At 43.2% G+C, this 15362-nt stretch overlaps 1 protein-coding gene across 5 annotated transcripts in view; it reads right to left on the bottom strand.

Annotated features, from left to right (window-relative positions):
- The window catches only part of YLPM1 (YLP motif containing 1), a 73004-nt gene extending 59063 nt beyond the window's left edge, over positions 1-13941 (bottom strand). For all 5 annotated transcript variants that reach the window (XR_010151222.1, XM_510067.8, XM_063793716.1 and 2 more), the window contains exon 1: positions 12682-13941. Coding sequence is in view for 4 of the 5 variants with exons in the window: in XM_510067.8 (XP_510067.2) it covers positions 12682-13554 (873 nt within the window). In the remaining variant the exon portion in view is untranslated. The remainder of the gene's footprint in view (positions 1-12681) is intronic.
- Positions 13942-15362: the final 1421 nt, after the last annotated feature.

Genomic DNA, 15362 nt, shown 5'->3' with positions numbered 1-15362 from the left:
TACTTGCTAAATTTTTTTTTTCTTTTTTTGAGACAGGGTCATCTCCCTCTGTCACCCAGGCTGGAGTGTAGTGGTGCAGTTTCAGCTCACTGCCACCTCCGCCTTCTGTGCTCAAATGATATTCCCGCTTCAACCTCCCGAGTAACTGGGACCACAGGTATGTGCCACCATCTGGATAATTTTTGTATTTTTTGTAGAGACAAGTTTCACCATGTTGCCCAGGCTGGTTTCAAACTCCTGGACTCAAGTGATCCACCTTGGCCTCCCAAAGTGCTGGGATTACAGGCATGAGCCACCACACCCGACCTAAAATTTATTTCTAAACCCAAAATCCATACTCACTGAGCTTTCCCAGTCATTCACAAACATGTGGACAGCAGTGAAAAACATGAGTCCCCTGACTCATGTGTGCATTCCCAGCCGAGATGAAGCGCAAGGTGATGCTCTGCCTTCTTGTTCCAGCTCTATACTATAAATAAGTGTCCTTTTCAGTCTATTTAGTGACACATTTTTCAAACTTTTGTGCTTTTTTGTTGATTTCACTGTTTAAAATGGCCCCCAGGCATAGAGCTGAGGTGCTGTTTAGTGTCCCAAGAGCAAGAAAGCGGTCTTATGTCTCACAGAGAAAATATCTGTGTTAGGTAAGCTTTGTTCAGACAAGTGCTACAGTGCCGTTGGCCATGAGTACAATGTTAATAAATCAACAATATGTACTAAATAAGGTTCTTTAAACAGAAACACACATAAACAAGGCTATGTGTTCATCAGTTGATAAAAATGTGACAAGAGACTCACAGGAACCTAACCCTGTATTTCCCCGAGGAGCACTGGTTCAGTATTCACTAATTCAGTGTCTGTGGTGAGTTTAAAAATCTCAAATAAAGAAAACTGACTACACAGGTAAGTAATAACTAATTAATTAAAATCAATAAAAGAAATCTCACCACTTAGAAAAAACCTACAGGAGTGTCATTATCCTAGTATTATATAATTTCCCATGGTTACAAGGTTGCATAAAGAAAACCAAAAGTTATCATAACACTAAAATATTCACTGATGAACTGCCCTGTATACTTATATAACTAACAAAAGCACATGATTCTACTACAATTGTATGGATGTAGTATTTCAAGAAAGTGATGTTGGAGAACATTGGAACTTATTACTGGCAGCTGAGGATCTGGTAGAAGTCCTACCAGTTAACAACCAAACAGTACTTTACAGTAAAAACTATAAAAGAGAATGGCCTGAATACCAAAGGTTGAAAAACAGTCCGTATAAAAATCGATAAATCCCTAAAATATTTTTTCAACATGTCAAAAAATGAAATAAAAGATGATCTATAATGTTGTTATATAATTTTCCCACAAAAATTACAGCAAAGAAACCCAATCTATAGTTTATTCTTTGTTCATTCTAAAACTTGGCTATGATTTCATTTATAACAATTCCATCAAATATAAAATCTGCTTATCCTTATCACTTTGAGCTTTGTTTTTCCAGACTGGGTCCCAATCAAATGTTTTATGTTTTACAATAAACTTTTGGCTCCTGTGTTAAATGAATTCACTTTACTTGCCTATTTTCTAATCCAATTATCTCCGGATAACTAGGATTTCCTACACTGTTAATATTTTATAGTATAACCTCCCCTAATTTTCCATATGCAAACAGATGCATTAAATATACATAATACATACCTTTTTCTTACCAAACATACTGATTTGTTACCTACTTTTCACTCAAAGAATGTAATTTTTCTTAGGGGACAGCTGCCTTCCCCTCTTTTTATATCCTATCTGGTAGTCAAGCATAGTGCTAGAGCACACAGTAGGATGTCAATAAATGGTTATTGATCAACTGAAGCCCTTCCCTCTCAGTCACTCATTACTATTACCTGAAACTTGTTCCAATCTATTGGGAAGAATAAATTCCATCTCATAAACTCTATCTTGACGTTTAACCCATGACTGGGTTTTTTGTTTTTAACTATTATACATATAATCATCAGCTCCCAGCATATAATTACAGATGGTCCCTGACTTAACAATGGTTCAACTTATGATTTTTCGACTTTATGATGGTGTGAAAGTGATATGTATTCACTGGAAACCATACCATGAATTTTGATCTTTTCCCAGGCTCAAAATATTCAGTATGATACTCTCTTGTGATGCTGGACAGCAGCAGCGAGCCCTAGGCTCCTAGTCAGCCACACATCATGAGGGCAAACAATCAATCCTCGGCCAGGTGCAGTGGCTCACACCTGTAATCCCAGCACTTTGGGAGGCCAAGGTGGGCGGATCACCTAAGGTCAGGAGTTCAAGACCAGCCTGGCCAACATGGTGAAACCCCGTCTCTACAAAAATACAAAAAAAAAAAAGGCGGAGCGCAGTGGCTCACGCCTGTAATCCCAGCACTCTGGGAGGCTGAGGCAGGTAGATCATGAGGTCAGAAGATCAAGACCATCCTGGCTAACAACGGTGAAACCCCATCTCTACTAAAAATATAAAAAAATTAACCTGGCATGGTGGCAGGCACCTGTAGTCCCAGCTACTTGGGAGGCTGAAGCAGGAGAATGGCATGAACCCGGGAGGCGGAGGTTGCAGTGAGCCGAGATCACGCCACTGCACTCCAGCCTGGGCCACAGAGCGAGACTCCGTCTCAAAACAAAAAAAATACAAAAAAATTAGCTGGGCCATGGTGGCGGGTGCCTGTAATCCCAGCTACTTGGGAGGCTGAGACGGGAGACTCGCTTGAACCCAGGAGGTGGAGGTTGCAGTGAGCCAAGATCGCACCACTCACTGACTCCATCTCAAAGAAAACAAAACAAAACAAGAAAAAAACCAATACTCTACTGTGTACTGTGTGGCCAGATGACTTTGCCTAATGTAAACTTTCTGAGCACATTTAATAGCTAGCCTAAACTATGGTATTCAGTAGGCTAGGTGTATTAAATGTTCAACTTACATTATCCTCAACTTACAATGGGTTTATTGAGATGTAACCCCACTGTAAGTCAAAGAGTATCTGTACTTTTACTATTCAACGTAAGAAAACAGCACACTTGGCCAGGCACAGTGGCTCATGCCTGTAATCCCAGTACTTTGGGAGGTCTAGGCGGGCAGGTCACCTGAGGTCAGGAGTTCGAGACCAGCCTGGCCAACACGGTGAAACCTTGCCTCTACTAAAAATACAAAAATTAGTAGGGTGTGGTGGCACGCACCTATAATCTCAGCTACTCCGGAGGGTGAGGCAGGAGAATCCCCTGAACCTGGGAGGCGGAGGTTGCAGTGAGCCGAGATCGTGCCATTGCACTCCAGCCTGGGCAACAGAGAAAGACTCTGTCTCAAAAAAAAAAAAAGAAAACAGCACACTGACCATGAAAGTCAATAATAATAATGTAGCATTAAAACACTTCCTTCCATTATTTTAATACTGAAAACATCAACAGACTTATCCTTCAGTTTTAAAAAAATTAGTACATTCTCTTTCAAGTAGAAGTTAAAAGTTTCCTTTTTTAAAGTTGCTATGAAAGCATTATTAAAAGATACAAAGATGCAAACTATCTTTCACAAACTAAGCCAATGCTACAGATATGAAGACTGTACAGGGTGAAAACTGTACAGGTCCAGATTTTTTATCAGCTTCTTCTTTATCACCTATTCTCATGCTTTGTCTTAGATCCAGACCAGGGTTAAGAACTTGTTAAGGGCTGAAGTACTTGTTGATTCACTGACAATATGCCTTGTAGGTCAATTTCTTTCTTTTTTTTTTTTTTTTTTCTTGAGATGGAGTCTCGCTCTGTCACCCAGGCTGGAGTGCAGTGGCGCGATCTCGGCTCACTGCAAGCTCCGCCTCCCGAGTTCACGCCATTCTCCTGCCTCAGCCTGCTGAGTAGTTGGGACTACAGGCGCCCGCAACCACGCCCGGCTAATTCTTTGTATTTTTTAGTAGAGACGGGGTTTCACCGTGTTAGCCAGGATGGTCTCGATCTCCTGACCTTGTGATCCGCCTGCCTCAGCCTCCCAAAGTGCTGGGATTACAGGCGTGAGCCACCATGCCCGGCCGCCTTGTAGGTCAATTTCTATTTAATATGAACCCTATAAGTAGTAACCAGATCTAATTCAATCCTAGGATAGGCTTCAGCATATTTTTGAAGCTCTGCAAATAAACAATAATGATATCACTCACAAATGTCCTTACTGACCCTAAGAGAAGTGTGATTATCCCTATTTTAGAAAGAAAAAAAATGCCTGAACTTGCTAATGATGCCAGCTCTTCTGAATGTCCCATCATATCAGATAACTCCATTTCATATGGGATGTTGTTTTATAGGTAGAGGGAAATCATAGTATAGGTCACATTTAAAACGAGATTGAATGAAGGGATTTCAAACATAAAGAATGTAGAACTATTGGCTGGGTGCGGTGGCTCACATCTGTAATCCCAGGACTTTGGGAGGCCAAGGCGGGCGGATCACAAGGTGAGGAGTTCGAGACCAGCCTGACCAACATGGTGAAACCCTGTCTCTACTAAAAATACAAAAATTAGCTGGGCGTGGTGGCACATGCCTGTAATCCCAGCTACTCGGGAGGCTGAGGCAGGAGAATCGCTTGAACCTGGGAGGCAGAGGTTGCAGTGAGCCCAGATCCTCGCGCCACTGCACTTCAGCCTGGGTGAGAGCGAGACTCCATCTCAAAAAAAAAAAAAAAAATTAAGACTATAGAACTATTTGTCACAAATACTGTTATTAAGAAAGATGCTGCCGAGGCACGAATATTGCTTGAGCCCAGGAATTCAGACCAGCCTGGGCAACATGGCAAGATCCCATCTCTCTGAAAAAAAAAAAAAAAGATGTTGATTTTAATTTACTCAGGAAGCACTTACTGACAACTGCTGCTAGTAATGAACTAGATACTAAATGATTTTCCAAGTGGAGAAATATAAAGGAGGTGAGTGTTTGTGTGTAATGTTTTAAAGATTAATTTTAGAAGATTACCTTCCCTATCCAGGTTATCATAAATGCCTATAACACAATGTTCTATGTCTTATATTCTAAAGCAGGGGGCAGGGAGGACACCTGGTAAAATAATGAATTGGCTTTCCATTTTAGAAATTTATTTAAAATAGGCTTAAATATTTTTGAGATTCACGTTCTACTGTAAGAATCAGGGTCACCAGATAAGCTTAGTCCCCACTTATTTTTTTTTTAAATGCTCATTTACTTCATCTATTCCTCCAGCTCCTTCCCTCATTCTCTCTCTCCTTCAGTCAAACTTCTTGAAAGAGTTGTCTATACTCACCATCCCCATTTCCTCACCTTCCATCACTCCTCAAATCAATGCAATATGGCTTCAGTCACTATGAAACTGCTCCTGCCAAGGTCAACAATAATCTACATGTCAGTAGGTGCAAAAGATAACTCGCAGTCTTTATCTTGCTTGACGTCTCAGCAGTACTTCACACAGCTGACGACTCCCTCCTCCTAGAGTCTGTTCCTTGACTTTCGTGGCACCGCACTATCCACTATCTTGATTTTCCACCTATCACACTGGTGCCAAAGTAACTGTGGTTTTGCCATTAAAAGTAATAGCAAAAACTGCAATTACTTTTGCACCAACCTAATATGAATACCTATTTGGCCATTCTTTCATTGGTTCCCTTAGATACTGCTATTTGTGGAGCTAGGCTTAATGTCCTTTAACCTCAGTTCTTACTCTACACACATTCCTTGAGAGGCTTCATCTATTTCTGTGTCTTCAAATACCATTTTTATGCTGATGACTTATAAATCTTTGTCTCCCAGATCTTACATCTAGACTCCAGAGCTATATCTAACTTCCAAGTGGACATCTCCATTTGGAATCTATGTCTCAAGAACCCCAAACTCAGTATGTCTGAAACCTAACTCATCATTTTCTCCTCACCCCCAGAAATGTTCTTCCTCCTCCTCCTTTAGGTTTTTCTGTTTTAGTAAATTTGACCACCATCCACCCTACAGCCCAGCCCAGAAACCTAAGAATCATTCTTGATGCCTCCCTCTCCATAACTACTCAACCTCAAAGTGAATTCTAGCGGCTAAATATTTCTCCACTCTTCCCACTTCTCTCCATCTCAACTAATACCATCAAAGTCTAAACCACTATTATCTCTTGCCTGGATTACTTCAATAACTATTCTCTCTAAATCACTCTTGCTCCTTTTAATTCTGCTCTCCATACTGCAAGCAGAGTGAGCTTTCAAAAATGCCAATCTGTCACATTCACCTATGTAAAATCCTTCAATGGCTTCCAACTGCCGTTAGAATGAAGTCCTTACAGGCCTTCCCTGATCTAGTTCATACCTACCATCCTCACCCTGAGCTTTCAGTGAGCCTTATTGAACTTAATTCTTTGAATTCTAACTTCTGGTTAATTTCTACTCTTTTTCTTTTTTTTTTAACTGAGATGGAGTCCCACTCTGTCGCCCAGGCTAGAGAGCAGTGGGGCAGTCTTGGCTCACTGCAACCTCTGCCTCCTGGGTTCAAGTGATCCTCCCACCTCAGCCTCCCAAGTAGCTGAGATTAAAAGCGTGCACCACCACACCCAGCTAATTTTTTGTATTTGTAGTAGAGACAGAATTTCACCATGTTGGCCAGGCTGGTCTTGAACTCCTGACCTCAAGTGATCCGCCTGCCTCGGCCTCCCAAAGTGCTGAGATTACAGGCATGAGCCACTGCACCTGGCCTACTCATTTTTTTTTTTTTTTTTAGGTCTCACTCTGCTGCCCAGGCTAGAGTGCAGTGGCACGAGAACTCCTGGGCTTAAACAATCCTCCCACCTCAGCCACCCCCAAGTAGCCAGAACTACAGGCATGCAACACCATGCCTGGCTAGGTTTTTTTTTTTTTTGAGACAGAGTCTCACTCTGTCGCCCAGGCTGGAGTGCAGTGGCGTGATCTCGGCTCACTGCAAGCTCCACCTCCCGGGTTCACACCATTCTCCTGCCTCAGCTTCCCGAGTAGTTGGGACTACAGGCACCCACCACCACGCCCGGCTAATTTTTTGTATTTTTAGTAGAGATGGGGTTTCACCATGTTAGCCAGGATGGTCTTGATCTTCTGACCTCGTGATCTGCCCGCCTAGGCCTCCCAAAGTGCTGGGATTACAGGCGTGAGCCACTGCGCCCGGCCACCTGGCTAGTTTTTTAAACTTTTTGTGGGTGGGGGGGTGGTCTCACTTTGTTGCCCAGGCTGGCCTTGAACTCCCGGCCTCTAATGAGCCCAAAGAACTGGGATTACAGGTGTGAGCACCCAGTCCTCCTACTTATTCTTTAGAGTTCATTTAAATATCACTTTACAGGCCCGGCGTGGTGGCTTACGCCTGTAATCCCAGCACTTTGGGAGGCCGTAGCAGGTGGATCACGAGGTCAGGAGTTCAAGACCAGCCTGGCCAAGATGGTGAAACCTCTTCTGTACTAAAAATACAAAAAAAAATGGCCGGGCGCTCTGACTCACACCTGTAACCCCAGCACTTTGGGAGGCTGAGACAGGCAGATCACCTGGGGTCAGGAGTTCGAGACCAGCCTAGCCAACATGGTGAAACCTCGTCTCTACTAAAAATACAAAAATTAGCCAAGCGTGGTGGCAGGCGCCTGTAATCCCAGCTACTCCTGGGAGTAGCTGAGGCAGGCTGAGGCAGGAGAATTGTTTGAACCCGGGAGGCAGAGGTTGCAGTGAGCCGAGATCGTGCCATTGCACCCCAGCCTGGGCAACAAGAGTGAGACTTCGTCTCCAAAAAAAAAAAAAAAAAAAAAAAAAAGATAAAAATACAAAAAAATTAGCCGGGCGTGGTGGCAGGCACCTGTAATCCCAGTTACTAGGGAGGCTGAGGCAGAGAATTGCTTAAACCCGGAAGGCGGAGGTTGCAGTGAGCCGAGATCGCGCCACTGCACTCCAGCCTGGGCAACAGAGCGAGACTCCATCTCAAAAAAATAAAAACAAATAAAAAATAAAAAATATCACTTTACAAAGGGAATCCTCTTTAATTAGGTTAGCGCTCCCAGCTATATTCAATTATTTAAAATATATTTGTTCTCCACCTCCTATGCGCTAGATCCTATGCAAGGTACTGTGAATACAGTGGTAACTTAAAAAAAAACAAAAAACAAAAAACTTGCCTTTGCCAGTTCCTTGGGGAATAATCTAGTGATATTTTATAATCCCATAGCACTCTGTAGGTCTCCTCTTAATTACTTACTAAATGTCTTCTCCCTTCCCCCACAACTGAAACAAGAAGTCAATGAGGGCAGGTCCCATGTCTATCTTGTTAACCATTTCATCTCCAGTATTAAGCACAGTACTCATAGTACCTGGCACATAGTTGCTAGTCAGTAAGTATTTAAACATTAAATAAATGATACCTCTAAAAACTAATCAAAGCCAACAGCTTTAACTAAATAAATCAGTCCTTTAAACACATAGAAAAATTAATTATTCAAAAAGACACATTCCGACTGGGCGCAGTGGCTCACGCCTATAATCCCAGCACTTTGGGAGGCCGAAGCAGGTGGATCACTTGAGGTCAGGAGTTCGAGACCAGCCTGACCAACATGGTGAAACCCCATCTCTATTAAAAATACAAAAACTAGCCAGGCATGGTAGCATGCACCTGTAATCCCATATACTTGGGAGGCTAGGGCAGAATTGTTTGAACCCAGGAAGTGGAGGTTGCAGTGAGCCGAGATTTCACCACTGCACTCCAACCTGAGCGACAGAGTGAGACTCTCTCTCAGAAACAAACAAACAAAAAAACACATTCCATTAAATCATCAACGCTTTACCCGAAAAACTAGAAAACACCTGGAAAAACATCAAGTATTTATCTTGTCCTTCCTATACCAACTGCATTTCCAATCAAGTATCTGTGGCAAAAGTTTTTCTTTACATAACTCCATATAGTAACTGTGGAAGAAATGGCAGAAAAAAAAAATCACCAGGTTGCAACCTCTGTCTAATGAAATAATTTACTTAGGCAAGGTCTTTCTTCAATTGATGAACCAGTAGACTGAAACATTAGATGCAAGATTGATAGAAAGCTTTACAGTAGAGGGACCAATGGCATTACTAACAGTGGGACAACCAGGCATCGGGTGTCCCATGAGGAATGCAACACTTGCCAAAAGAAAGCTGAACTTAAATGAAGGTTCCAGAGTTAACTTCTAATTCAAAAAAAAAAAAAATGTGGAAGACAGAGGAACAAGTCAAATGTGACACCATGAAAAAGCAGACAATGCAGAATGTCAGACATTCTACAGGAAAACTGACACAGATTTTTCATCAAGTTCAAAGACATGAGGTAGAAAAAGAAAATAGGAGGGACTGACCTAGGTCAAGGGTTCTCAACAGAGGGTAATTTTGTCTTCAGGGGATATTTGGCAATGTGTGGACACATTTTTGGTTGTCGGACTGGGGGCTGCCACTGGCATCTAATGGGTAGAGGTCAGGGACGCTGTTAAACATCCTACAATGCATAGGACAAGCCCCTCCACAACAAAGAATCATCCTGCCCAAAATGTCCATAGTGCCGAAGCTGAGAAACCCTGATCTATACTAAGAATCTTTTCAATATTCTGTTTGGACTCTGACTTGAACACACCAACAAAACATTGTTTGGGAACAGACTGTGAGGACAGAAAACTACAACACTGTTGAGTCAATTTGGGGTATTTTAACATGGATGGTATCAAAGAATTATTTTTAGTTCCATTAGTATGATGAAACAATAAAGGAAATCTGAACGGATCAGGTATTAGATGATACCAAGAAACTGTTAACTTTGTTAGGTGTTAACAGTGTGTTTATCTAAGAAAGGGTCTTGGCCGGGCATGGTGGCTCACGCCTGTAATCCCAGCACTTTGGGAGGCCAAGGCAGCTGGATCACGAGGTCAGGAGTTCAAGACCAGCCTGACCAACATGGTGAAACCCCGTCTCTACTAAAAATACAAAAATTAGCCAGGCGTGGTGGCATGCACCTGTAATCCCAGCTACTCAGGAGGCTGAGGCAGGAGAATCACTTGAACCCGGGAGGCAGAGGTTGCAATGAGCCAAGATCGCGCCACTGCACTCCAGCCTGGGCAACAGTGTGAGACTCCATCTCAAAAAAAAAAAAAGAAAGAAAAGGTCTTGGTTTTGTTTTGTTTTGTTTTATAGAGGTACTTGACTAAGAATGTAGGGATGAAATGACATAAGATCTAAGATTTGCTTTAAAATATTTCAGCAGAGGCCAGGTGTGGTGGTTCATGCCCATAATCCCAGCACTTTGAGAGGTCAAGGCAGTGTACTGTTTGAGCTCAGGAGTTCAAGACCAGCCTGGGCAACATAGCAAAACCCCGTCTCTACCAAAAAAAAAAAAAAAAAAAAAACAGCCAGGCATGGTGGCATGCACCTGTAGTCCCAGCTACTTGGGATGGCTTGAGCCTGGGAGGCAGAGGTTGCAGTGAACTGAGACTATGCCACTGCACTCCACCCTGGGTGACTGACAGAGCAAGACCCTGTCTCAATATATATACATATGCAACAATAATAAAAAAGGCCTAGGTGAAGTAAACATGGCAAAATCTTGATAGCTGTTGAATCTCAATGATGGGTATGTATGGGGAATCATACTTTTTTCTCTATTTTGTGTATTTTAAAAATATTTCACGATAAGAAATTTTGAATGACACATTCCAAAAACAAAATATGAATCAAAGAATAATAAATATGTAGAAGGATTGCCAGAGACTGGTACTGGCATGAAGAAATATTTATCATCTAATAAACCAACATATCCTAAGTCTAGAACATGACAACTCTCGTATTTTATTCAACAAATCTGTGGAGAGCCTACAATTTGCAAGGCACTGTCCTAGGTGCTACGGTAATAAGAAGATAAGTAAGATAATTCCTGTCTGCAAGGGACTTACAATCTGAAGAACAGAACCAAACCAGATGGGTGAGCACAAGCAGGGCGTCATGGAAACCTTGATATTTGAGATATGCCTTGAAAGCAATACAACTCTAAGGGGAAACAGAGGGTTGAGGAGGTTAGGATGAATTCTAAAAAGAAGAAAGAAAGCCACAGGCTTCAAGGCTCTTCTTGATCTGGTCTATGTGCACCACATGTCTCATTTTCCACCACTCTGCCTCTCACCAAAGAATTGCAGGCACTGAATATTCAAGACACTGAGTTCATTACAGAAAAGGGTACAAAGGCAGAAAAGTAAAAGCACTGTTCGTGGTAACTATACATATTAAGGCCTGATCTGACACACACACTCCTCCCAAAAAAAGCCAAAAATACAATTAATTTGTCTCTCTGTAAGGTCAGAAAAACAGTCTAGTAGAGTGAGAATATAAATGTCCTATTTTGGCTCAGACTAACTCTGAGAATGTTTGACAACAAAAGCACTAAAGACTTCAGAGTGGGGTGGGAAAGAGGACAGAAAGTCTGTCTCTATAATAGAGCAATCTGGGGAAAATAAACTGGTGAGATGGTACAAATTTGATGTAAGCCAACAGAATCATTATTCTACTACTTTATTTCAGCATCCCAAGTGTTTTCTCCAGAAGATGTGCCAAGCATCATTTCTTAAAACAACTTGCTTCTGTTCTTAATTTCTAATGCCAAACCACCGTAAAATTATAATACTGCATCCCTATCTTTTGGAAATCTTTTATAGGTAAATCTGAGCGTTTATATTACAAGATTCTCTTTTTTCCTTAGTGAATCTAAGGTAAATTAGTAATCGCTGAAAAAGTGTCTACTTTAGGAAATCATAACAACTGATTTATTCTGCTTTAGTTTGACCTTCCCTCTCTCAAGGGGGAACTCGTTTATTACTGTTACCCTGTCAATTTGTCTGTTCTGTGGAATAAGAATGGCTGACTCGCTCATGAAAAAATATCACCAAACTTTTTTGACGTTGGCCAAATTCCAAGGCTGTTTCTTTGGAGTGAATGGTAATGACAATGAAACGCAGAAAATTGCTCATTATCTTAAAACAATCTTTAAATAATATGAGAAAAGGATGTCTGGGTCAATTCCTAAAATGGACCAATCGATCCCCAAAAGGGTCTCGGGACTCATCTATGTATTGTATATGTACCTATAAGCATAATTAGGATGCTCCTGGTAAGACAAGATTTCCATCCTTTTTCTGAAACCTCTTAATTCAGGAAGCTGACAACTATCCCTGGCCCCTAAGTAATATTTTTAAAAGAAGCTAACTGATCATAAAGTTTACAAACATTCAAGTGTCAGCCCTTGGCGAGGCCTCTTTTTCATGCTTTCTCTCAAATGGAAACTTTAGTTTAAAATACAATTTTAAAACAAGACCCTCTGCAACAAAATCTATTTGCAACAGCAACAAAATCTAAGAGGATGGTCAAAGAAACCAAGGAATGTATCTGAGAGGTAACTTTTGAGCCACCCCACCACTGTATGTAATCCATACACATCTACAAACGCTGTTTTTTTAGTAATTCACATCTAGCTAATTAAAAAGCTGAGTTGTCAGCCCTCTGACTCTTACGGAATCCTTTGGAGTGTTAGCTAGTCATTGTGTGTTGGAATTAGACTAACCACTGGTTAAAGCCCTGAGGCCTGCTCATTCAGGGCCCTCTAGGTGAAAGATGAGGTTCAGGCAGATGCTTTCTTACCTGTGGAGTCATCGTAGAGGGATCTGGCTCAGGGGCGGCTTGCTGCTGTTCAGTACTCTTGTTTTTGGCCCCACTCTCCAAAGGCTCTTGCTGGACAGTTGTCTTATTTCCAGGGGGGGCGGACGGTGGTGGTGGAGCTAGTAGTTGGGATTTAGAATGGCCCTGGGAGGGGCGGGAAGGAGATGCCTGAGAAGAGGGCAAGTAGGACTGGGAATGGCTCAAATAGGATTGCGAGGAAGAGGAGGAGGATGAGTAAGAAGAGGTGGGCGCCAGGTAGGATTGGGAAGGTGGGGACTGCGAAGGGGACGGCTGAGTAGGAGGCAGGTAGGGCTGAGATGAGGTCGGGGGGTAGTAAGAGGGTGGCGGCTGAGGTGGGGGCATGTAAGACTGAGATGGGGGCATATAGGACCCAGGCGGCACAGGGGGAGATTCAGGGGGGGATTCCAGCTCCATTGGAACCAAACCAGGAGGCCCGTCTCGTTGGTGGTGGAGCATCTGGTGTTTGTACTGCTGCTGCTTCTGATAGCTGAGGGCCGGCCCGGGTGGCGGGGGCATCGGTGGCGGTGGCGGCTGCCAGTCTCCGTAGCCGCCCCCCGGCATCACTGGCGGGGGCGGCAGGGGAGGCGGAGGAAGGTGGTGGGGCTGAAGCACGCACTGCATTTGCTTCTGGTGCATCTGCTGCAGCTGCTGGAGCTGCGCCAAGTGCTGTTCGCGGAAGCTCATGAAGCCCGAGGAGGAGGGGGCCGCGGGAGTCGTCGAGCTCGAGTACCCGGGCCCCGGCGAGGCCTCAGGAAGCGCCACTGGCGGCGGCGGTGGGACCGGTGGCGGCGGATAGTGGCTGCTCCCGCCATACCGGCCCCAATTCGGGTACATATCGAAAAAGAAGGCGCAGGGCTCGTTCTGGCGCCGTTACTCGTCGCAACCGACCTCCAGGAGCCGCGGCGGCGACGGCGACAGCCGGAACTCGCGGCGCCTACAGGCCCCGGAGCGTGTAAACGGAGCGCGCCAGTGCGCCGGCGCTCCCGAGCCGCGACCGGGAAGGCGGGGACGCGACTTGGGCGACTACGTCTGCGCAGTAACCACCGAGAGGAGAACAAAGGCGAGATAGAGCGGCCCTTTACTTGGCGACTCGTGGTTGCCATCTTCCTTTGGGTTCAGATAATGTAGGCTCCAGTAGAATGTTCTCATAGAACTGAAAAACCATAGAGTCTCGCAGCCGAAAGAGGTGGTAGAGATCCTGTCGCTCCACGGGTTCATTTTTGAATGAAAAAAAAAAGAAGGTTCCATTCACAATAGCAATAGCAACAATCGCAACAACAACAAAAAAACATAAAGCAACTAGGAAAAACTCTAACAAGAAAGATGTAGGACTTATATGTAGAAAACTACAGAGTCATAAAGAAGCATATCCAAGTAGGATGAAATTAGACTTCAAATAATGGAGAGGCTTACCATGATCCTGGGTGAAAAGAGGAAAAATTGTAAAGATGTCAGTTTCTCCCAAATTAAATGAATAGACCTAACTCAATTCTACCCAAAAATTCAACTGGGAACAAAGCTGTGAAGAATGGAAAGGTGCTTTCAAGGCAGAGTGTGAGATTACACCAATTCCTGCAGACATATAGTGAGTAACATCTGCAGGAATTGTAGAAGGGGAGAAATGGAATTTTTTAGACTGTCTCAACACATATAAATCTGTGTTGCAGAATCTCAGAGCAAAAGCAAAGAGAGCAAAAACCAGATACAAAGATGGTCTAAAGACAACCTGGAAGATAATCTTCCAAAAGCTCTCAACGTAATACCAGACATAAACTCTTACTTTAGCTTGAGTGAATCACTAAAAAGCAAAGCTAATACACTGAATTCTTTTGGGTGTGTGTGGGGGGGCGGGGGGAGGGAGAACTGTGAGAATATTGTGTCAGTGCATCGCTTGAGTAACATGCAAATAATTGACCTTTCTTCCATCTTAGCAACCCAGATCTTCACCTCTCTCAGGAGGTGAATGTGAATGGAAAGTGGAGCAGCAAGGCATCCTTCAAAAGGAAGAGCTTCTGTTTTCAAATAGAAATTTAGTTATGTTTCTTTTAACTTTTTATTGAAGTATAATGAATATACAGAAAATTACATGTCAAAACACAAAATTACAACAAATTTAGTTTAAAGATCTTAATTAACTTTTACCTGCTATTCTAGAATCGGGCAACGTCTCATTCTATAAAGCAGAAACAGTGTTCCAATGAGCAGAACAATCGGGATAATTTCATAGACAGAAAAGAAACGCAGAGGCAGGGCGCGGTGGCTCACTCCTGTAATCCCAACACTTTGGGAGGCTGAGGCAGGCAGATCACCAGGTCAGGAGATCAAGACCAGCCTGGTCAACATGGTGAAACCCCATGCCTACTAAAAATACAAAAAGTAGCCAGGCGTGGTGGTGCTCACCTGTAATCTCAGCTACTCAGGAGGCTGAGGCAGGAGAATCACTTGAACCCAGGAGGCGGAGGTTGGAGTGAGCTGAGATCGTGCCACTGCACTCCAGCCTGGGTGACAGAGCGAGACTCCATCTCAAAAAAGAATAAAAAGAGAGAAACAGAAAACTAAAAGTGGATTGTTTGTTTCAAAGTTTCTTTTCTTATAAGGTTAAAGCAGAGAGGACTTCTTTATCATGCTGGCTAAAAATGGAC

This window comes from Pan troglodytes, chromosome 15 (assembly GCF_028858775.2).
Source record: "Pan troglodytes isolate AG18354 chromosome 15, NHGRI_mPanTro3-v2.0_pri, whole genome shotgun sequence".
Classification (NCBI taxonomy): Eukaryota; Metazoa; Chordata; class Mammalia; order Primates; family Hominidae; genus Pan; species Pan troglodytes.
Note: the sequence above shows the minus strand (reverse complement) of the source record. Positions and strands in the feature narration are given on the sequence as shown.